Below are 24143 nucleotides of genomic sequence, written 5' to 3'. Positions count from 1 at the left end.
GGCTGCTTTCACAGTGAGACGTTAAAGTCCCATGTTAGAGCAGCCTGTAACGCAGAGTAATGCACAGTAATGAAAAATCAATGGGCTGTTCACAGTGCCCACGTTGCGTTACATTGTAACGCTGCAGGTTCTGGGAAAGTGCAGCATGCAGTATGTTATATGCGGTTTTGCCGCGTTAGACTGTGTGCACATACTCAGTAATGTTTTTTTTAAATATATGCTGCCGGAGAGGAGGCGGGGAGAGTCCGTTAATGTAACCAGGCACATGGCTACTTAATATTCACTGCACTTGCGGTGTTGTCTTCCTGGAGCGGCCGCTAATTGGCTGGCGGGATTACGTGATGCGGAGTGGAACACTCCACATCACGCGGTCCCGCCAGCCAATCGTAATGATCACGTGGTCTACGCAGTCTGTACTGCGCAGTGCGCACAAAGACCTGCATAACGCAGCTCACTCTGGCATCCTCCTCCAACACCACCAGGCGTTGCGTTAGGGGCATGTTATGCGACCATAACGTTCCCTAAAACGCAACGTCTTGGTGGGAAAGAGGCCTCAAGGTAGGTGATATTAACACACCTTATCAATAAACTGCCTTTTAAGTCACCAGAAAGCAAGAAAATACTCCGAATAATTTAGACCAACTTAAAAAATTACTAAAAAGTGGTTGCAAAGGTACGGAGTGCTATAAGGTTATTTTAATGAGAAAATGAAAATGTACTTCCTAGGAGAAAAAGGTGAATTGAATAAGGCCCAGGGAGGGTTGCAATCAGATCTAAGAAAACGGAGCTTAAGATGGCCATACATGGTACAATTTTTCAATTAGATAATTTAGTTCGATTATTCTGTTAGATCGCATATAAAGATTTTTCCAGCATGTCCGATCATTTTTCCCGAAAAAAACAGGATAATCGTTCGAATTTCTTGATCGAAATTTTTTTTTTTTAACTTTCATTCAATTCGATCATTTAGATCGAATAAACGGGAAAATCAAACGTTTTTATTGTGCCGTGTATGGCCACCATAAGACTATTAAAGGTAAAAGCAAGCATAGTTAAATCGCAGGTTAATAGACACAGACATATCAATAAATTACAGGTGTACTTACCCTTCCATCTTTGTCTACGCCAGCAATCTGTCCTGTTGCAATTCTGATTTTGTCTGGATGGACAGCAATGCTGCAAGAACAATGTGTGTAGAATGTTACAACTTATTCCAAAACCATTTACCGTATATACTTGCATATAAGCCAAATCCGTATAAGCAGAGGTGCCCACTTTTCCCTCAGAAACCAGTGATTGACTCATGTATAAGACCCCTCCACTGTAGCTCGATGTGCCCCCAGTACACATCAGCCCCCTTCCCCATAGTTAGATGTGCACCAAGGATGGTACAGCTCTGTCTCAAGAAGCCACTAGATGGTGTCATAGATATGAGACAACGATTGCCACACTGGAAGAACACACCATCCTTGCACCGCTGCACAAGCCAGGGAACACATGTAGTCTTGAGCAGCGCACTCTGCACACCATGTTGCAGGGGATGGGGGGCACGGACACAGCAGGGAGCAAGCTGGCAACAGCAGGATCACTAGTGCACGATCCTTGCACTCCTCTGCCAGTAACAAAACCTGCTCCACCATCAGTTCTGCTCCACCGACTCGCATATAAGCCGAGTGGGTAACTTTTCAACACATTTTTTGAGCTGAAAATGTAGGCTTATACGCGAGTATATAAGGTATTCATTTTATTTTCTTTGAATGCTTCAGTTTAGAGCTGATATTCTTTCGGGCATCTACAATATGACGTGCGGTATGTGTGAATTGTCATCTCAGAATCCAGTGTCCTCTCCAGCTGAACAGCACAGGCCAGGGCACAGCCCCTCCCCCAGACCACTGACTGGACAGTGCAGATTAGCATCTGAGGAACTGGGTATAACTTTTTTTTAACCACTTCATTCTATCTGGACGACTATTGCAGTCTAGATAAAAGCTGCTTAACCTCCCTGGCGGTACGCAGATGCGGTGGCAGCGACCGCGGGAGGGATTTTTTTGATTACTTTTTATGTTAGCTGCACTTGTCTAGCTAAATGTGGCCCCCAAGTCCCCAGGCACTGGTCTGAGCCCCCCAATCGCCGCCAGCAACACTAACCCGTGTGCGATCCCGCGAGAGCCGCAGCTTCCTAATTAGCATCACTCGTCGCTAAGGCGACGATCGGACATGACGTCATGTGCAGTTCCGATCCTCCCCATAGCGAAGCCGGGTGCTGATTGGGAGGCTGCACCACCGCGAGATCCCTGGGGGTATGTATACCGGAGGTGATCGTGGGAAATCGGAGGGGACCGAAGAAACTTGCCCACCATAGTTAGCTAGCGAAGTGCTAGCATAACAAACGGTAACACATTTTATTTAAAATCCTCCCGGGGCAATGCGATCCCCTGCAGCGGCAAGCCCGACAGTGTGTCGGGCATACCGCCAGGGAGGTTAAGTGTAACTGGACGCGTACCCGTGCCCAGTATTACTGCGGCGGATGTGCACGCCGCTCATTCCCAGCATTTACATGACCACAATTGGTGAAGGGGAACAAGTGTTCGCCGAGACAATCGCAGTGCCTGGATTGAATGCACATGACCCCGATCAGGGACCATGTTCATTCATAATAACTAAAGTTAAAATATAAAATAAAAATAACACCCTGGTAACCCAGGATAGTGTTTGTAGCACCATCTAGTGATGAAAAAGTTAAATTTACAACCACCGTACATTACAAAAGAGAAAAAAATATTTCCTTCCAATGGTTCTTGGTGGTAAGGGTAAAAACGGCCTGTGGGGTGAAGTGATTAATGGGTCCTACAGTTCTCATTTCATTAAATTCTGTAAAACAGTTTAATACATTGCACCTCTGCACTTACCACTTCACGCAGTCCGTGTGCCCCAGATAGTGGCGCTGAGTTCGCTCGTCATAATTGAACAGTACTACAACAGAGGCTATGAAATATACAATCTCCCCGGTAGGGAGGAGGTAAACATTGGCACGGCAGTCTCTCCCTCGGTATCCGTATCTTCACGACCTTCTGTTAAGGTGAACACCGTGAGCTGGACAGAAAGCGATAAATACAACAGTTCACCCCAATGTCATCTTTTCCTAGAGCACCCTTGATTGCAATTCAACAAGCCAGGTTCTAAAAGCAACTAATTTGTATACTTCTAGATGAAGACTTCTTGAAATGTTATAAAAGGTTTCACCACAAAAGGTGTTCTAGACTCAGTCTAATCATTCCCTTGAACTGATAACTGGTCGCTTCGTTTTAAGCAACCAGCGGTCGCACCAATAATAAACATGGTGGATCGGATATTTAAGGTCCCTGAGGACTCTGCGCAAAGTATAGCGATCGCTTGACTTACACTTTGCACCCATCGGGTGCCGTCTAACGTTGTGAGCAGGAAGAGATATCGCTGAAAGCTTGTCATCAAAGGGACGCTGCTGGATCCGTCGTGTGGTGAGTAATCAGCTTAAAGGGACACTTAAGTCAAACAAAAAAAATGAGTTTTACTCACCTGGGGCTTCCAATAGCCCGCTGCAGCTGACCGGTGCCCTCGCCATCTCCCTCCGATCCTCCTGGCCCCGCCGACAGCCACTTCCTGTTTTGGTGACAGGAGCTGACAGGCTGGGGACGCGAGTGATTCTTCGGCGTTCCTGGCCACAATAGCGCCATCTATGCTGCTATAGCATATATCATATACCATATAGCAGCATAGAGGGTGCTAATGTGTCTGGGAACGCGAAGAATCACTCGCGTCCCCAGCCTGTCAGCTCCTGTCACCGAAACAGGAAGTGGCTTCTGGCGGGGCCAGGAGGATCGGAGGGAGACAGCGAGGGCACCGGACAGCTGCAGGGGGCTATTGGAAGCCCTAGGTGAGTAAAACTCATTTTTTTTGTTTGACTTAAGTGTCCCTTTAATTCACCCATTTCTGCATTACTCAACAAATGTAAATTAGGGCTATAAGCTTTCTCTGAACCAAGGTTGTGTGCTAATTTGTAAACACAGGAGGTTATCCCTTTCTGTGCTCCCATGAAAGCAGGAAGTAAGCACACTGCAGGACCTCTGTTGGGAGTTCTATGAGCTGTAACTAAAATGTTTCTTTAAAGTGGATCCGAGATGAACCATTACTCATTGCATAATTGTGTTCCTTTCCTATTGTTTATTCCTCAAGCCAAATACTTTTTTTGTTTTAATACTCTAATTCCCTATAAACTAAACAAGCCACGCCCACAGGGTTTCAGAGAGCCAAGGCACTTTCAGACAGTAGCAAGGGCTCATGGGAGCTCAGTCTGGACAGGAGGAGGGGGAGGTATTACTAGCCATAGATTTCAGAGGCAGAGGGGAGGAGGGAGGAGGAGGGGGGGGATTAGGTTTTTTGCTCAAGATGCAGATAAGCCTGCCTCTGTGTAATGTTTACAAACAACATGGCTGCTGCCATTGTATCAAATAAATAATCATTCTATGAAAGCTGTTTGCAGCTAGATTTGCTGTGTAAACTATCTAAACTTTAGATAAGATATAAAGACAAGTTACTTGTTATAGTTAGTTTTTTATCTCGGATCCGCTTTAAAGGTCATTATGCTGTTGCTTATCTTTTAGAGCGGAGAGGAAGCTCTGAGTTTAGCGATCAGAAGGGACAGAATAGAATGACACGGGAGAGGCATCAGACACGTCCGTCACTTACACTGCGGAACCTTGGGAAGAGGAAAGGTTCACATTACAGAACTGGTGGAATTGAGGACCATCAAAAACGTAAACCTCCAAAATCAAGGATTGTCATTTGTAGTAAGTTTTGTTCAATTTTTTTTTTTTTTTTTTTATCCGACAGAATTTTATTGAATGTGTAACGATCAGTGGTACTCTGCTGATCAGAGTGAGCTCAAACAGACTAGTTATCAATAGAACAGTACAGCAAAATGTCAGTATTTTATAAAGGTGTGATCACACCTGTTTTGGTGCACAGTAGCTCAGGAGTACTCCTAAGTGATAGCCCCTTGGCTGTGGGGACTATCACTAATCCTAGAGAGATTGTACAAGCAGGGTCGGTAACAGATCGGTCAGGTCGCTGTACAAAATCAGCAAGCAGAATCGTAGTCAGAGTATAGCCAAGGTCGGCAGCAATCAAATATGCGGAGGTACAGAATCAGAGGGCAAGAACAGAGTCGAGGTCGGGCCGAGGTCGGCAACAAGACAGAAAGGCTGAGTACAGAATCGTGAGGCAAAGGGATAGTCAGAAGTTCAGGCAAGGTTCATACACATAAAGGCAAACAATATCAGTTATAATTATAGCTATCAAATAGATCCTAAGCTATGTGTGAAATCCCCGGGGTCCTGCCGGATCAAAGCACACTGGGAACTAACTAAGGTCTGAGAGCTTAACCGCACAGTTTCAGCAACAGCAGACAACAATGCACTGACAGCCCGGGACTTAAATGCAAAAGGTAATGCCATCGGCTCCACCCATTAGCCCCAGCCAATCAGATGGCAAAAGGTCAGACCAGAGTTGTCAGCTGACCTTTCTCCTCAGTTGTCCTGTCTCTGGGTGCGCGCGTGTGCCCTTCTGCTCTGATGTACCTTGGAGAGACCTGACCTGGTAGGAAGCGATGCCAAGGAGGCGGCGGATGCCGCGACGTCAGACGCGAGAGCGGCGGTCGTGCCGCTCTCTGCTGTAGAGGTAATTTCGCTATTATTGACAGAATGATGGTAAAAATCAGATGATATTGTCAGATCCGGGCAGGACATACATTTCCAAAGAGATCCAAACATGAGAATATGAAGGATACACCCACTCCAGTTTTAACTTCTCAGGCGGCAGCTCTGTTCTTATGTCTTCGTAGCTTTCTACGTCCGAAGGAATGAACATCGTGATTGGTCGACCTCGCATGAACATTTTTATGTATTCTCCTTCTGTTAAGACAAAATGTTTCAATAGTTGTCAGAGCACGTTTCTGGATAAAATACTCATCCCAAGAATCCGAAGTGGACTTTGTGGCTTCCAGAGCTGGAGTTGGTGTTCTGAAGCCCAAACAAATCCAGGAAAGAGAACTCACCTGCGTACTGTATCCCTATGCTTTGTTTGAATCCGTAGGATAGGAAGGCTGACTACCGTAGTTTAAAACTCTGAATGGAAGCACTCTTGTGCATTACGATTGAAATATTGGTGAGGAGTCACAATTTTGGTTGGGTCATTTGAACGAACACGCTGAAACCAGGCAGCCGGCGCCACCATAGGCCGTAATAGGAATTACAGCCGTAGCAGGCACAGGGAGCAACTTCAGCGCCGTCAGAAGACTGAGCTGAAGTTACTTTTAAAAAACATAATAATTCGGCTTCCAGCAATTGCTAGAAGCCGAATTATTTCATTATCCACTATCCATGGCGGCCTGGAGGGGGAATAGTTTTTAATACGGCCGGGACTTGTGTGGCAGCAGGATCAGCCATATACTGTCTGAATCCTGCTCCCAAGTCTCCAGTGCCGTTATCTCTCGTACGCCATTTGAGACCTACCAAGAAAAGTCAATGCATGCATAGAATAGCTCCTCTTCAAATACATAAAACCTGTACGTCAGTGTTCCCCAACCCTGTCCTCAAGGCCCACCAACAGTGCATGTTTTGTAGAAATCCACAGAGGTAATCACCTCTGCTGAGACACTAATTACCTCACCTGTGCATGTTTGTGGTTTTCTGCAAAACACGCACTGTTGGTGGGCCTTGAGGACAGGGTTGGGGAACTCTGCTTGTAAGTTATTGTTCACCAATTTCCCCCGGGATGAAATCTTAAAGGTTCCCGGAAAGACATAAAAGAACATTTAGGCCTCTTTCACACCAGGACATTTCGTTAGAGGGGACGTTAAGGTCGCATAACGTGCCCCTAACGCAACGCCTGGTGGTGTTGGAACAGGACGCTACCAAGAGCCGCGTTACAAGCAGCTCTTGGTGCGCCTGCTCTGTCGGAGGCACTGCGGAGACCACGTGAGCGGAGCTCTCCGCATCACTTGGTCCTGCCAGCCAATCCGCGGCCGCTCCAGGATGTAAACACTGCTACGTAGCGGCCTCTCCCCGCCTCCTCTCCGCCCATAAAATGAAAAAACCCTACTGAGCATGTGCAAACCGTCTAACGCGGCTTAGCCGCGTGTAAAGTAATGCATGCAGTACGTTATGTAGACTTGCTGCGTTACGACGTAATGCAACGTGGGCACTGAACAGCCCATTGATTTTTCATTGCTGTGCGTTGGGGTGCGCCTGTAACGTCCCACTGTGAAACCAGCCTAAGGGTTAGGCTGGGCTAGCTAGGCTACTACAATACATGATTGTGTTGCATCGGATGATGCCTGCATTCTGCGTATCGTGAATTGTATGTGTAGTATGGATAATTAAGAGAACATTAGTCGCAAAGAGTCTTTCATTTTTATTTTCAGTTATAAATTATTTATAACATTGCATCATTCTATCACATTTGCAGTTTAGAAATCACACTGTCTTTTAAGCTATAAAACAGAGCAAAAAATGTCCTGCAGCAAAACCTTCTCTCTTCCTGTACTGGCAAACCTGAGACTTTTTTCTTTGCTCCTAATGTTCTATTTGTTATTAGTATTACACATACAGTACAATGTATCTCAGAAGTTTATTTTCACTTCAGGTTTGCTTTAAAGTGAGTCTGAAGCTTAAAAAAAAAAAAAAAAAAAACCCCGGCTGCTTACAGTACCTAAGGAGAGGTAAGGCTCTTGGGTCCCTTCGTGGGAGACTTCAGAAGTTTTCAGAAGCACTTGAGCTCCCGAAGACCAGCGGCTCTGTAGTGCGCGCGAGTGAGTGAGTGTGCCCGTGTGTGCGCTCAGTACGGAGCGGCCTTTCTTTAGGAGCATGAATGCTTCCAAACACTCCCAAAGCCTGCGCAAGACGAAAGAGAGCAGTCTACGACACACATGGGTTGTAGACTGCTAAAGGGGGAACTTGCAGGGGAATGCAGAGATCGGAGGGCTCTATAGGACCCAAAGCCTTTCTTCCTTAGTTATCTCTTTTCTTTTAGCTTCAGACACTCTTAGTTTTATTTTTGGATCTTACTGAAACTTTCCTCTGGTTTGTATGCAGTTTTATTTTTGGATCTTACTGAAACTTTCCTCTGGTTTGTATGCAGGTCAATGACTAGTGATGAGCAATGGATGAATTCCGAATAGGTTTTATTCAGAATTCATAGAGGTAATTAGCACACCTGAGAGAGAGGGAGGCTAAACCTACCCAGGAGCCTTCGACTATAATCTGTCCCATGCTGGGTTCCAATTCACGGGCACATGACTACCACACTTCCCCCTTCAACCCGAAAGGAGGAAGTGCGGTAGTCACGTGACCGTGAATTGGAACACAGTGTGGGACGCGCTGTGGGACGGATTATTATGATTTAGTATTTATATAGCACCAACATCTTCTGCAGCGCTGTATAGAGTATATTGTCCTGTCACTAACTGTCCCTCAGAGGGGCTCACAATCTAATCCCTAAATTACTCCTATGTCTATGTATGTATTGTGTAGTGTATGTATCAGTCTAGGGCCAATTTAGGGGGAAGCCAATTATCTGTATGTTTTTGGAATGTGGGAGGAAACCAGAGTGCCCGGAGGAAACCCACGCAGACACGAGGAGAACATACAAGCTCCTTGCAGATGTTGACCTGGCTGGGATTCAAACTGGGGACCCAGCGCTGCAAGGCGAGAGCGCTAACCACTACACCACCATGCTGCCCATGGTTTAAAGCAGAAGGCTCCTGGGTAAGTTTAACCCTCCCGCGCGACCTCCCCTCCCCCCAAACCCTCATCACTATCAATGACTGCATCGAATTTGATCCTGGAGCGCAAAGGTCGCATCCACACAGGCAGATGCAAAACCCCCCCCTTCACATGAAGTATCTCCCAACGCAATTTATCGAAGTGGTGTAGATTTCATTTTCTCCTACATGCAGTTTAAAAATATATTTTTCTTTTATTCTGAACTATTTGGCATATAAAAGTTTCTTTGTTTCCCCAGCACATGGAAAATCCAGTAGCTACAAGTTAAAAAAATATGGCATTGATTATTGTTGAGGAGATTACACGTATACACGTCTTATCTGAGCTGCTTCATCAACTGATGGGTGTAATTTGCTGGCATTGAAAACCCCTTCCAGGTAATCCAATCACCACAATCCAATTACTGAGATGACTTGCGTTTAAGACAAGTGATACCTGGCATTCGGTAACTGGAGGTGTGAAAGCTGTGAACCTGCCAGGGCTGATATGTTGGCACAGCACTGCATGTGGCTGACAGGCACTCTTCACCTTGCATCACTGGAGTCCCAGGTCAGAACAAGCAGTGCTGTCTGCTCTCCGGTCTCTCCATACCCTCTCCCTGGTTTATGTCTCTTATAAAGCAGGAAGGATGCTCAAAGCAACAAGATGGAGAGTACAGACCAAAATCCAGCCCAGAGATGTGAGTCATGTGACTAAAGCTTTCACATGAAGATAGAGCCCGGAGATGTGAGTCATGTGACTAAAGCTTTCACATGAAGATACAGCCCAGAGTTGTGAGTCATGTGACTAAAGCTTTCACATGAAGATAGAGCCCAGAGTTGTGAGTCATGTGACTAAAGCTTTCACAAGAAGATACAGCCCAGAGTTGAGTCATGTGACTAAAGCTTTCACATGAAGATACAGCCCAGAGTTGTGAGTCATGTGACTAAAGCTTTCACATGAAGATACAGCCTGGAGGTGTGTGCATCTTCATGTGAAAGCTTTAGTCACATGAAGATACAGCCATACAAAAGCTGGAGCACAGTGTGCAGGCCAAGTCAGTAATATATTCTCATTGTACTACTGAGAAGGGAGTCTTGTCAACTACCTTAAAATGACACTGAAGCGAAAATAAACTTATTGTTTGAATTGTATGTGTAGCACAGATAATAAATAGAACATTGGTAAAGAAAATAAAGTCAATTTTATTTTCAGTCATATAACTATTTATAACACTGCGTCATTCTGTCATATTTGCAGTTTAGAAACCACACTTGTATTTTAAGCTGTAAAAAAAGAGCAGAGCGAATGACTCCGAACTTTCGTGCTGTAAAACCTCATCTCAAGCTGTGTTTTACTGTTTCTTGGCTGTTTAAGCAATTTAGAAAACAGGACAGAGTTAAAGCAAGTTGGTCAAATGGCTCAGAGAAGCTCTTTCACATAGATAACTCAAGTGTTTTAACTATTCTTGTACGGGAAAACACCACGAGACTCTTATTTGCTACTAATGTTCTATTTCATATCCATACTACACATAAAATTCATTATGGAACAGGTTTATTTTCGCTTTAGATTTGGGTTAAAGTAGAGTTAAAGCCACCATGTAGAGGTTATGGGAGCCTGGAGATCTGCATACACTCTTCCCCCCCCCCCCCCCCCCCCGCAGCTATGGCTGTACTTTATGGATTTTCAGGACTTGACCAACCAGCTCAGGTTGCGTTCTGGCTATATTGGTCCTATTATTGACAATTCCTGTATGTAGAAGCATTTCCCATATTGGCCCACAGTAGCTGGACACCCCTAACATTGCCTGGCCAGATCCAGACTTCAGGTTCTGACTGTAGCATATACAAAATCCAATCTTTAGGTTCACTTTGTTCCGCAAGCACACTTATTCTTTACAGGGAAATTCCACATTTGTTTGGGGGTGGTGAAGCTAGCAGTGCATCCCTCTGACCTAGACTTTTGAAAAGGAGCCAAGGCAGAAGTGAGGACTTGCTGCAATTCTTCTTTCAGCTCGCTCATTCGGTTTTATGGGTATATGAAACTTAGTGGTTTCATTGTAGACAGGGTTAATATTTGCTACGGATAAGTCAATCGGGGACCGCCTCTAACAGATATAGGAATAATGTATATAAACACATACTGTACGTGTTTACGGCTGAGAATGGGCATCTGCCACTACCCTATAAAATATACTTTATGTGCACTTTTTTAAACAAAAAGAGTAAATTGCGATTTTTTTTTCCCTATAGAGCACGAAAGTGATTTTTCTTAAAAAACAAAAAAAATCGAATTATAATTCCAAAATTTGTATTGCGCTTTTCTTCTGTCAAAGTCCTTGAGAGCTGCGGCCACTAGTGTGTGCTCCATGGGCAGTAGCAGTACTAGGGAATCCTAATAGGACAACTTAAGAGAGATGTATATGGAGGCTGCCAGGTTTGTTTCCTTTTAAACAATACCAGTTGCCTGGCAGCCCTACTGGTCTTGCTGCAGTAGTGGCTGAATCACACCAGAAACAAGTATGCAGCTAATTGTGACAGATCTGACAAGGTCAGAAACACCTGATCTGCTGCATGCTTATTCAGGGACTATAGCTAAATGTGTTAAGCCCCATCTACACCATACAATTTTTTGTCCGATTCGATTCAATCCCACATGTCCAATTAGGATTCGATTCAATTTGCCATTGCAAAACAATGGCAAATTGAATCGAATCCCGATGGACATGTTGGATTGAATCGAATCGGACAAAAAAAATTGTATGATGTAGATGGGGCTTTAGAAGCAGAAGATCAGCAGGGCTGCCAGGCAACTGGTATTGCTTAAAAGGAATGAAATATCTATATCCCTCTTGGTACAGTTGTCCTTTAACCTCCCGGGTGGTAAGCCCGACCTACGTTCAGGCTAGCCGCCGCAGGGGATCACATCGCCCCAGGAGTATTTTTTAAAATAAAATCTTTTGCTTATTATTAAGCTAGCACTAGGCTAGCTAACTATGTGTGCCAAGTCCCTCCGGCCCCCTCCGATCGCCGCCATAATACGTATACCCCAGGGATCCCCTCCCAATCAGCACCTAGCTTCGCTATGGGGAGGATCGGAACTGCGCATGATGTCAATGACGTCATGTCCGATCGTCACCATAGCGACGAGTGAAGCTCATTGGTGAAGCTGCGGCTCTCGCGGGATCGCGGATGGGCAAGTACAGCCGGCAGCGATCGTGGGTGGGTTTCGGGGTCAGAGAGGTGCTGGGGGACTTGGGGCACATAGTCTAGTGCTAGCTAACAAATAAAACACAATTAAAAAATGCCTCCCGTGGACGCAGCCACTGAAACTGTGTCCCCCCAGTGCTACCTTACTTACTGACTAGGAAGAGTCGAGACGAACAATGTGGTCTATGTTGTGCTGGGAATACACCATACAATTTTCTTTTAGATTTTTCTGTTAGATTTTCTGTTAGATTTAAGGTCCGTACACACGCCGGACTGCAGGCAACGACGGGTCTGTCGTCACCTCCCGCTGGGTGGGCGTTCCAGCGACAGTCCGGCGTATGTACAGTCTGTCTGCAGACTGATACGGCTGTTTCTGAGCGATCCGCTCGGCGGATCGCTCAGAAACCGCCGTATCAGTCCGCCGACAGACTGTACACACATCGGACTGTCTGCTGAAAACCCGCCCAGCGGGAGGTGACGACAGACCCGTCGTTGCCTGCAGTCCGGCGTGTGTACGGACCTTTACTGTAATTAGATTTTCTGTAGAGACTGGTCATTATCTCTGGTGCATTGTCTTCGCGTTGTCTCCTGCTGAGTAGAGAAACGCCTAATTGCTAGGCAGATAGATGGTTAGATAGATAATTGTCAACATGTTGGACTTTATCTGGCAGGTAAATCTAACAGAAAATCTAACAAAAAAATTGTATGGTGTATTCCCAGCATAATGCCGGGCATACACAGCACGTTTCTGGATGCAATTAACCGCCGGATCGATGCCGGCGCACCCCTGCTCGTCCGCGCGGATCGATCCCCGGGGATCGAGCAGGGAATATATCATCGGACCTGTCGGATATTATCAATCGAGCCCATCAGCGGCTCGATTGATAAGGAAAGAAAGCGCCGTGTATGCCCAGCATAAGAGGCAGTGCCCTTAATCCATACACTGTACTGCATTTATAAAGAAAATAGTATATTTGTGGAAACATTTTGGTGCCCTAAAATCACAACAGCATGGGCTCAGGAAAGTTTAGAAAAATTTGAAATGGAGTGTAAACCTTCTCCCCACATTCACAAATGGCTGCTGTTTTTGTTGTAAGCTCAAAGAATATCTACAGCAATTACAGACAAGAGGCTTCTTGAGTTAAGGTGGCCACACACACAATACAATAAGATGAGCCAATTTAACGGAAATTCGATAAATATGACCGGATCTCCCCGGGGTGAGCGGGGGTGAAATCTTAAGCCTTTTTTTTCTCATTCGACTGAAAAATCCGATCGGATTTCCCTTTTTTTTCTATTTTTATAGATTAGGAATGCTGGAAAATTTTCTTAAGATTGTATGGTGTGTGTTAGATTGTCAATTTAATAATATATACACCCTAGCAATTTGCTCAGAGTTTCCAAACATTTTTATCATAATTGGGGAAAAAATTGAACATATGTCTGGGGTACATTGGTCAGATTTTTTAAATATGTTACAATCAGTCAGAAAAATTGATTGCAATACTTGAATTGAAAGGATATTTTTAAAAAAATCTTATGGTGTGTGGGGCCACCTTTAAAGCAGCTTGAGAGTATCCCTGTATGCACTGTTGTTCGAAGGGCTTGCTGCACACCAAGAGCGCTTCTGAGCGCTTTTAAAAAAAACGAGTACTTTGAAAAGCGTTTGGCTAATGTATTTGAATGGCACTGATCACACCAGAGCAATGTGATTTCTTTTCCCAAAAGAAAACTCTGGTCCTGCAGCATTTCTGCTGATTTCTGAGGCCTCAATGTTAAGTATAGGAAAGTGGAAAATCGCTCTGAAAAGCGTTATATCAGAGCGATTTTCCAAGCGTTTTTGTTACAGAAACTTAACAGCTCTACTGTAAAAAAATAAAAATAAAAGCTACACCAAAACGCTCCAAAAATCGCTAGGCATTAATAGAAAATCGCTAGGCAATTGCCTAGAAAAATCACTTCAAAAAAAGCACTGAGCGTTTGCGATTATGCGATCGCTTTTTGGTGTGCACTAGCCTTAACAGAGATTAGTTAAGACTCAGAGGTAAAACTATCAGTGCATCCCTCTGACCCTGACTTTTGAAAAGGAGCCAAGGCAGAAATTGGCATCAGCATGAGAAGAGAGGTCACACACACAGCAATCTGAGGATACCAATTTCAATTTTATAATGAAACCCATTTCTACCAATAACTGATTACTGGACCAATACGCAAGCCTTCCCAGGACCAGTCTAGAGACTCGATCACAGAGCTTGTTGTTAGAGAGTACCTGCATAATGTGTCACAATGGAGAGCACTGATCATGCATAGAAGCAGCATGCACAGATTGCAGAGGATTTCATGCTAAAGCAGAGAGGTTTTAGGAAGAGGGTAAAAACAGATTCAAAGTCAACCTGAGAAGCGTTATAGCAAATATAATGGATACAGTTTGTTTATTTTCTGTCAGTAGAAAGCCAGCATTATGCCAAAGCAGCAGCAGAGGTAGTAGCAGCAGCAAACGATAACTAAGAACTCTGAGATTGCCAAATACAGACAGTCAATGAGATGTACATCGTTCAGGCTTAGATGCAATAATTCATGCTGTTTGGAACTGGGCTAATCACCATTTACATCCTTTTCCGTCAGGCCAAATCAGCACGGTCCCCTCTGCAGAACCGCTTGTGCATGTACGGTGGACCCGCCCAGGTTTCGTCAGAAAAAGCCGAAACCAGTTGGGTTTGTGCTGCTGTACATAAGCAAGCTGCCTGCGCAAGAGACCCGGCTGGGCTTTTTCCTTTCAAAGTCCAGACAGGTATGTGCTACTGTGCAGGCGTGCTTTGGGGGTCCAAGTGCTGGACCAGCCTAATAAAGGAGGAAGCCCCTGTATCCTCCAAAGGCTTCCCCCTCCCAAGGCAATCAACTAAACCTCAAAAATCTGCTTCAATTCCAAACTGCACGCAGTTTGCATGAAATCTGCCTGCAAACCAGAACTATTGGCATCTCATGGACCATGTGTATTTATGATGCTCAGAAGAATCAGGTGTGCCCATTTCAAACTAAATTGCTACGGTCTGACAACGCCATGTGTTTTGTTTTATGAAAAGGGTCAATACACAAAGAATGGCCACTGCTATAGGGGAGCAGTATAACTGTGGGAACTGTAGTAAGAAACACAAACGCAGGCTACTATAACGGGGAGCACTATAGAGCGAGGTTGCCGATTTCGGCGCCAGCACTGCATAGCCATTTTGGGCGCCCAGAGTTCCAGCCATGTGAAGCGCAAAAAGGTAATTCGGCCTGAACTGTGTGTCTCCCCCAAGTTGCTGCAACTCAGAGGGGGGGAATAGTAATTACCATCGGTCCGGGGGTTAGTGCAGGCACAGGGCGAGCCACCTTTCGGCTCTACCCTGGTATTGGGGCTAAACAAGGGGGCTGTTAGGGAAAATGTGGATAAAATTTAACTAAGTGCTCCCGAAGATGGGTAGCTCCATACTGCGTATGTGTGAGCGAAAGAGCGTTCTCACGCAGGCACAGTACGGAGCCACCAATCTTCAAAAGCACTTGGGCTCCCGAAAACTCCTGAAGCCTCCCGCAGCGGCAGGTTAGGATGAGGTGACAGCGATGGAACAAGTAGACCGTCAGAGGAACGAGAAGGCTCTATAGGATCCCTCGCCATAGGTCCCGTATATCCTCCAATATAAGTCAACCTTGTGTATAAGTCGACTCCAATATTTGACGCTCTTGAGTTGGATTTTTTTTATTGACTCAAGTATAAGTCCACCCAGCAAAGTTAATGGATGCACTTGGGGACCAGGAGGGGTTAATGACTGCACTGCATACAGTATTGCAGCCATTAACTCCTCCTGTCCCTTAAGTGCAGCCAGTACCTCCTCCAGGCATCCAAGTGCTGCAATTATTCACTCCCTTTTATGCAGCCCTGTATCCCCCCCACCTTTGCACCGTTCCTTAATTGTTGCGGCCAGGACTCTCACACCTGCTTTTTTTGGCATTTCCTTTATAAAAAAAAAAAAAGGTCACTCACCACTGGGTAAATAGCGGTAAATAGGAATGTCACTAATAGTACACACATTACTCAATGCTGCTCGTGTATAAGTCAAACCCTATACTTTAGTGAGTCAGAATCTAAAATTCTAGACTTATATTTGAGTATATACAGCACTATTTTTCAGTTTACAGTGGCTTTAAAGTGGATCCGAGATAAACTTTTACTCATTACAGGATGGTGTTCCTTTCATATAGTTTATAGGGCATTCCTCAAGCCAAATACGGTTTTGTTTTAATACGCTAATTCCCTATATACTAAACGAGCCTCGCCCACAGCTTTTCAGAAAACCTTGCCACTGTAGCAAGGGCTTATGGGAGCTCAGTCTGGGCAGGAGAAGGAAGAGGTTACTAGCCAGAGATTTCAGCGGCAGCGGGGAGGAGAAGGGGACTGACTTTACACACAGGCAAGCTGATAGCATCTCCGGCACTCAGCCTGTGTGTAATGTGACAAACAGAACATGGCTGCCCTCATTGTTGCACAGGAATAAATAATCATAAACTGTTGAAGCTGTTTGCAGCTAGATTTGCTGTGTAAACTATCTAAACTTTAGATAAGATATATAGACAAGTTACTTGTTATAGTTTTTCATCTGCTTTAAAGAGGATCTGTAACATCAAAAGATCCCCTGGGGGGTACTCACCTCGGGTGGGGAAAGCCTCCGGATCCTAATGAGGCTTCCCAGGCCGTCCTCCGTCCCTCAGGGGTCTCGCTGCAGCCCTCCGTGAAAGAAGACGTCAATATTTACCTTCCCGGCTCCTGCGCAGGCGCTCTGACGGCTGTCGGCTCCGAACTACATGGAAATACCCGATCGCCATCGGGTCTGCTCTACTGCGCAGGCGCAAGTTTCCGGCGCCTGCCCAGTAGAGCAGACCCGACTGAGATCGGGTATTTCCGTGTAGTTCAGAGCGGAAAGCAGCCACAGCACCCCCGCTGGAGCCAGCAAAGGTAAATATTGATTTTACAGTCGGGTCTGTCGCCGGCTGTTCGGAGGGCTGCAGCGAGACCCCCGTGGGACAGAGGACGGCGTGGGAAGCCTCATTAGGATCCATAGGCTTCCCCCAGCCGAGGTGAGTACCCCCCAGGGGATCTTTTTGAGGTTACAGAGTCTCTTTAAGACTGGGCTGGACAGAGGACTTTCAGTTCCGTAAACGAGTCATCCGCAAGATCTCTAATACTGGCTTGAGTTTATTTCATAAAACAAAACGAGGCTAGCGTTTAACTAGGAAGCAAAAAAATACAGACTACATGCCGGAAATATTTATTTTATATGCAGAAAAAGCAGCAAGACTATAGATTAAGAGTGAGGAAAAGAGTCCAGAGAGAAGGCCAAGCTTTAGGAGGAGAGCAGCGGTCTTACCTAGACTGTTTTTTTCACGCGTGGACATTTTTGCTGGTTTTGAGACAGAAGTAAAACAACTTTTAACTCTGGTAATAAAAACAATTTCCATCTGCTTAGCATGTAATCATAGCGCTACATATCCATTGATTGTGAAATGAGCAGTGAATCAAAGCACACACTATGAGTCAGAGTTGTGTATTAACAAAACATTTTCAGACACAATAAAAATAAAACAAAACTAAAGAAACTTTACAATGCAATTTTTGGTTAGTTTAAGTCACACGAAAAAAAAAAGAATAGCGATAATAGTAAGCACAGGAAGGAGTAAGCACAATGGAATAGAAAAGCTGCATGGTCTTAAGCTTTTGTTGGTGGTTTGTTTTGGTTTTTACCTGGGCTGACGACAATATCTTTATGCCTGAAAATAAAAATAATTCACCATTACTTGATGTTAAGCCATGACAGACGAGCTGGTCGCTACCTGTGTAGTGCTTCTTATCCAGCAAAAGGGGATGTGCAGGCAAAATATGGCAATCAGGTTGAATTAATTTTACAAGTTACCGCTACATCCATAAATCTTAATTTCATTCACCAGCACTGGGGGAGGGGAGAGGTAGAGGTACCATACCATCTGAAAGTAAGGTGCTAATGCGGGCTCAGAGTTTAGAACAGTCAGGGGGAACGGCTTCTCTGCCCAATCAGGCTTCCGTGACTGCAGCAGAGCACAGGTACTGTTCGGCTGCCCATGTAACAGTTTCTGAGATGCTACATGTTCATTTTGTGTTTGCAGAGCTAAGATTTCATTAACAGGCCAACAACCATGTCTCTGCTGGCATTGTCACACACTCAGAGTTTGGTAACGATCATATCTTAAAGGATACCCGAGGTGACATGATAGACATGGGTATGTACAGTGCCTAGCACACAAATAACTATACTGGGTTCCTTTGTTTCTTTCTCTGCCTGAAAGAGTTAAATATCAGGTATGAAAGTGGCTGACTCAGTCCTGACTCAGACAGGAAGTGACTACTGTGTGACCCTCACTGATAAGAAATTCCAACTATAAAACACTTTCTTGCTCTCAGAAGCCATTTTCTGCTAGGAAAGAGATAGAAAAAGGGCCAATAGTTAATAGATTTTAGCTCTGGCATGCTTTAATGAATGTGTCATTGAGCAAAAACAAAGACTGTAAAAACTTAAAGTAGATTTAAATATAAAATAAAACTGAGGAACAACAAAGTCATTTTTAGGAGACGGAAGATGGATACAATCATTTCATTTGTTTGTTTTCACCTCGGGTGTCCTTTAAGGCGAGGTTGCAGAATAATTCTGTGTGTCAACTCACTGGCCATACAATTCTATGGGTCTGTTTACAGTACTGCATTGTAACGGATTGAGTTTTTCTAACTCGCTGCATTTGTATCAAAGTCTATGCCCAGGCTCCATTGCAGTTCACAGTCATTATAAAGCATTATAATACATAAGTTCTGAAACTCCACTGTGAACCTAGTCTTAAAGGGAATGTCCAAGCAAAATAAAAAAATGAGTTTCACTTACCTGGGGTTTCTACCAGCCCCATGCAGCCACCCTGTGCCCTTGTAGTCACTCACTGCTGCTCCAGTCCCCCGCTGGCAGCTTGCCGACCTTGGAGGTCGGCGGGCCGCATTGCGTACATTTTTACGCATTCCCGCTAGCGCAGGAACATTAACACATACATTTTTACGCATTACTGGTTCAATGCGTAAAAATTTACGCATTGAACCAGTACGCGTAAAAAAAAAATGTATGTGTTAATGTTCCTGCACTAGCGGGAATGCGTAAAAATGTACGCAATGCGGCCCGACGACCTCCAAGGTCGGCAAGCTGCCAGCGGGGGACTGGAGCAGCAGTGAGTGAATAGGAGGGCACAAGATGGCTGCATGGGGCTGGTAGAAGCCCCAGGTAAGTGAAACTCATTTTTTTATTTTGCTTGAACCTTCCCTTTAAGGGTTAATTTCACCTGCTACATCCCCTTTCATGCACCAAAGATATATATATATATATAAAGTTGCAACAGCTGCAATTCATTAAAAAGCTCAAAATTCAATTACAGCAGAAAATGGCCTAGGCCTGGTCATCTGGCATGCTGGGCCTGGGCCAAAAGGCTAGGGTGATCTGCTGAGGGATGCTTAGCCCAAATCAACCATTTTTAATAGACGTGTAAAATTCATTACAGATCATGAACATTTTGTAGCAAATTAGCCTTCCTGCCCTTCCGAAAACATGGGCTCCAAAATGTCTGGTTAAAAGGAAAACAGACACACAAATATTATATGCCAGGGCTTGTTCTACAAGGATATCTTGAGAGGATTGTTGGCAGGTGCAGATTTTGATAGAAATGACCTCCCAACACTTCCGCTGGTAGTAACAAACAAGCATGATGACCATAACACAGGCCAACCAATATTTGCATACTTGACTAAATCTGGAAACCAGGAGAAATGGTAAAGTTTATGCGGTTGTCTGGCTACTGGCTCAGTACCATTAAGTCATGTCTTAAAGTGGGATAAAACTGACATATCAATTAAGATGTGTTCTACTTTGTATTACCCATACAGTTACCGTATTTGCTTTTGCGCACAAGTATTATGGTCTACAAATTACAAGTTGCCAAAGTATAGTTTATCTGCTCTAAAAGCTGCCATTGCATTTTGCTGCATAGCTGATGTATTTATATATTACAATTTATCCAATGATTACTTCTCAAATCTCTGCTTTTACAGAGGAGAAAACTCATTTTCAGCACAGCTAGGAATGTATACTAATTGTAGCAGATTTGGTCTCAATTTACCAAGATCATGCTGGAGATAATAAGGCAAGAGAAAACTTAACACCACACATCAATCTTGCCTTAAGGTGTAGAGATAAGTTTTCACAGTGAGCGAGTTATCTTATCTCTTCAGTCCTTAAGTTACATCCTCTGTAGTTATTTTCACATGCAGTTAACAGCCTGTCTTTAACTTTAGAATTCTGGAGTTATTTTAAGGATTGAAGAGTTAACTTTAGAGATCTCACCTCAAATTAAAGACAGAGGAGTTAACTTTAGGTTTGCTTAAGGTAAAATGTTTCCTGAATACTACATGCTTTATCACCATGGTGATAACTCTAGAAACGTTATTAAAGACAAGAGATAAGCTTAGTGAATTGAGGCCATAGGAATGTACACAAAAGATAATGTCATCACCCCTTCAGATGCGGCAGTAAGCTTTCCATTGGAGAAGAAAGTGCTGTGTTTAACTGTTTGAATGCGGCTCTGCTACAAATTGTTTTTGTGGTAGTAGATTTTATGCTGTAAATCTTTTAGAGCAAAAAAAAAAAAAAATGCTGAGTTCCATACCACTTTAAGGATACAGTGATCATTGCTTTTTTATAGTAGCGGGATTGATTTAGACTGAGCATCTAGCAGTAGGCCACACCTGCTAACCAACATTCATATAGACCAGCTGATCTGGGAAATGAAAAAAACAGACACCCATCTCTTGTGAAGTATCGCTTGTCTAACACACAGCTTATGTTCCAGAAAATCTGTCCTGATAGCAATATGGGGGCCGCCATTGCATTATCTTCCCCTGAAACTGTAACCATGGCTACACTATTGAGTCAAAGACCAATGATGACCACTGTTGGGAGTAGTAATGGCCGTATTCCTAACCTGCACGCATGCCGCAACAATTCCTTGAAGACCACCTAAAAAACACGGAAAAGAGACGGCGGTGGCTAGTGCTACAAGTTCAGCACTACCAGAATGGTGGAAGGAGAAAGGTGGCAAGTTCTAAGTAGGATTAGTACTATACATGTTTATCTCATGGTTCATGCAACTTACAAGGTCACGTTGAAGTACCCATAAATGTGATACGTTGTCAGCTGAAGCAATCGATACTGGCCTGCCAATGATGTTTTAGACGAAAAACTCATCCACTAAAACAGATTCTTTGAGTCAATGGTTAGTGTCACAGTTCCACAGTAACCTTGCCCAGCAACGGATGGAAAACACTCCAATTGCTGCTGTATCACCAGAGTTCCAGTTGAGGTCTGCTACCTAAAACTAGAAAGATGGTCGTGGCTTCCATCGGTTCTACAGGGTTTCTGCAACTCCTATTGGCTAGCCTACAAGCGGTGATGGCCATTGGTGCTTGCCTGTCTACCATCTGCAGACTCCGGTATCCTATCTATTGCCAGCGCTAGGAAACAAAGCCATGGGGAGCGCCCATATCTCTATCAAGACAGACTTGAGTTAGTATTTTCCACTTACTTATCAGCAGCTTTGTTAACCTTTGAAGTCAGTTTAGATGTTGAAGCCGCCCTCAGCAGCTTGTTTCGGCTGTCATCCGAGGATTCCCATGCATTGTGTGATTTTTCGATAGTAGAACTTCGCTTTACACTGGAGGAAAAAAAACATCCATGAACAACTTTGGTTGATAGGCAAACATCAAGCTAAGACAGATGCTGCAAGGTGTCCTCTTAGCTGGCCAACAAAGGAACATGGAAATCCAGACTGGAAATGCATTAGCAGACACAGGAAGACACTTGAAAGAGGACAGGTATCCATAACCAGTTATATTTGTAAATAACCCATACATTTAACAAGGCAAAATCTAATAGCAATCAAATTAACAATATATAGAGGGTAGGTGGCCAACATAAGAGGTTTCATATGATTGCCAAACTCCACTGCAGCTCTCACCCTCTCCTCCCTGGATGCAACTGGTGGGGGCGGGCCATGGACAACCCAAGCCGGAAAAACAAATGCTAGACATCTCAGAATCCTTACTGTACAGTTGAATAAACTGCAATTCAATATCCTTGTGTTGAAATTGTGTAAAGGAAGACAACTCTGGGAAATGGCAGCCCCACAAACTGCTCACAGGAAACAAGAGTCCCAAGTCTGTATTGCAGGCCAGCAATGTGAATTCTAAAAGTTCTGCTGCAAAGGTAATACTTCCAATTTGCGCTAACCGAAAATGATCGCTTTAAGAATTTGCCTTGTTGAGTTTTGGGTTTAACTGAGTTTAAGATGTTAGTGTAATTATTCTTAAGGAGAGTTTAAGAGGTCTTAAAATGGGACCCTGCTCAATAATGCAACATACTTGTTTTAGTGTTTCAAAGCTTTAAAAACTTGTTCCAAAAAAGTAAGGAAAACTTCCTTATGTTCCCGCCATCTACTGTACATCACAAAGTCAGCTAATAGGGGATCAGCTTTGCGAATCGCACACGGATATTATCCTGCATGCAGCAAGTTTTTTTCCCCTGCATGTGGGAAAAAATAGTGAGCGATCCCCTCAAGTGTGAACCCGGCCTTAATGTCAACTCTAGGTTGAAATGTATTAAAGCACACCTGAACTGAGAGGAACATGGAGGCTGACGTATTTCCTTTAAACAACGCAGATTGCCTGGCTGTACTGCTGATCCTCAATCTCTAATAGGCTTAGCCACAGACCATGAACAAGCATGCAGATCAGGTGCCCTGACAGAAGTCTGACTAGATTAGCTGCATGCTTGTTTTAAGTGTGTGAGTCAGACACTACGGCAGTCAAACAGATCAGCAGGGCAGCCAGGCAACTGGTATTATTTAAAAGGAAATAAACATGGAAACCTCCATATCCCTCTCACTTCAGGTGGAGCTGTCTGTCATACTATCTCAGAAAAAAAAAAAAAAAAAAAAAGATTCACACATATGTAGATAAATACTTGCTCTGCTTACATATGTATTGCACGGCCACAATTTTGATTTTAGTGATTTTTTCGATAGAAAAAGAAAAAACCTTCAGATTTTCCATTTTGTTTGTGTCCATCCTGTAGCCAATCCTGACATTTCCTCCGTTGTGTGTACATCATTGCCCGCCCCCTCCCAGTGCTCAGACACTCCCACCCAGCTCTGCAGTAGAAAGTGCATTCAGAAATATTGGCCAATCAGAGAGGAACAGGGGTGTGGGAGGGGAAACCAGGAGGGAAAGTGGCTTCAGCCAATCAGGCTGCTTTAGCTATGCCTGATGGGAGAGTAAAGAAGTAAAAAATAAATCCCAGCATGCCCTGCAACGTGGCAGATGTACCAATAAGAGCCAGGGAAATTGGGGAATGATCTTTTATGGACAAGAAATGTAAGAGTGATTTTTAGCTTTTGGATTGCCTGATTAGCATCCTTATTACTTGTTTACCAGATAAAAAAAATAGATTCTTGATTTTTTGCCCGACAGTTACTCTTTAAAGAGACTCCAAAACAAAAATTTTAGCAGTATTTCTCATTTTCTACAAGTTCCTAAGGCTGTTCCATTGTGCCCTGGCTTACTGCAGCACTTTCTACTTGCACCATCTCTGTAATAAATCAACTTATCTTTCCCCTGTCGGATTTGTCGCCCTGTGTCTGGAAGGCTGCCAACTCTTCAGTAATGTGAACAAGTTAACTCCTTCCAAGCCCCTCCAGTGCTCCTGTGATGATTATTCCTCACAGACAATGTCCCTGCTCTCACTGTCAGCTTGTCTGCTATCTGTGAGGTTGATAAACACAGACTCATAAACTGAACAAAGAATAGCTGGCTGAGGAGGAAGCTGCCTGTCAGGCTGACAGGACTCCAGGCTCTAAAGACACAGCTTGTCATGCTTCATTGACACAGAGCTCTTTCACAACTTGCACATAACCTCTGGAGACTGAATTCAATGTGTAACCCACTGAATTCTCTGTGTACTCACTGTGTATTAACTGACGTCACTGC

General features: G+C 44.2%; 1 protein-coding gene across 7 annotated transcripts in view; it reads right to left on the bottom strand.

Annotated features, from left to right (window-relative positions):
- EML4 (EMAP like 4) overlaps positions 1-24143 on the bottom strand; it is a 259771-nt gene that overhangs the window by 51778 nt on the left and 183850 nt on the right. For 5 of the 7 annotated variants that reach the window (XM_068232996.1, XM_068232999.1, XM_068232995.1 and 2 more), the window contains 6 exons: positions 21686-21814; positions 17787-17812; positions 17413-17445; positions 5825-5948; positions 2910-3059; positions 1107-1176 (listed from right to left, as the gene is read on the bottom strand). In XM_068232996.1, coding sequence (XP_068089097.1) covers positions 1107-1176; positions 2910-3059; positions 5825-5948; positions 17413-17445; positions 17787-17812; positions 21686-21814 — 532 coding nt within the window. The remainder of the gene's footprint in view (positions 1-1106; positions 1177-2909; positions 3060-5824; positions 5949-17412; positions 17446-17786; positions 17813-21685; positions 21815-24143) is intronic. The other 2 variants (XM_068232998.1, XM_068233001.1) reach the window with 1 other exon arrangement.

The sequence above is a fragment of the Hyperolius riggenbachi genome, chromosome 4, assembly GCF_040937935.1.
Source record: "Hyperolius riggenbachi isolate aHypRig1 chromosome 4, aHypRig1.pri, whole genome shotgun sequence".
In the NCBI taxonomy this organism is placed as follows: Eukaryota; Metazoa; Chordata; class Amphibia; order Anura; family Hyperoliidae; genus Hyperolius; species Hyperolius riggenbachi.
This window is presented reverse-complemented; position numbering and strand designations above follow the sequence as displayed.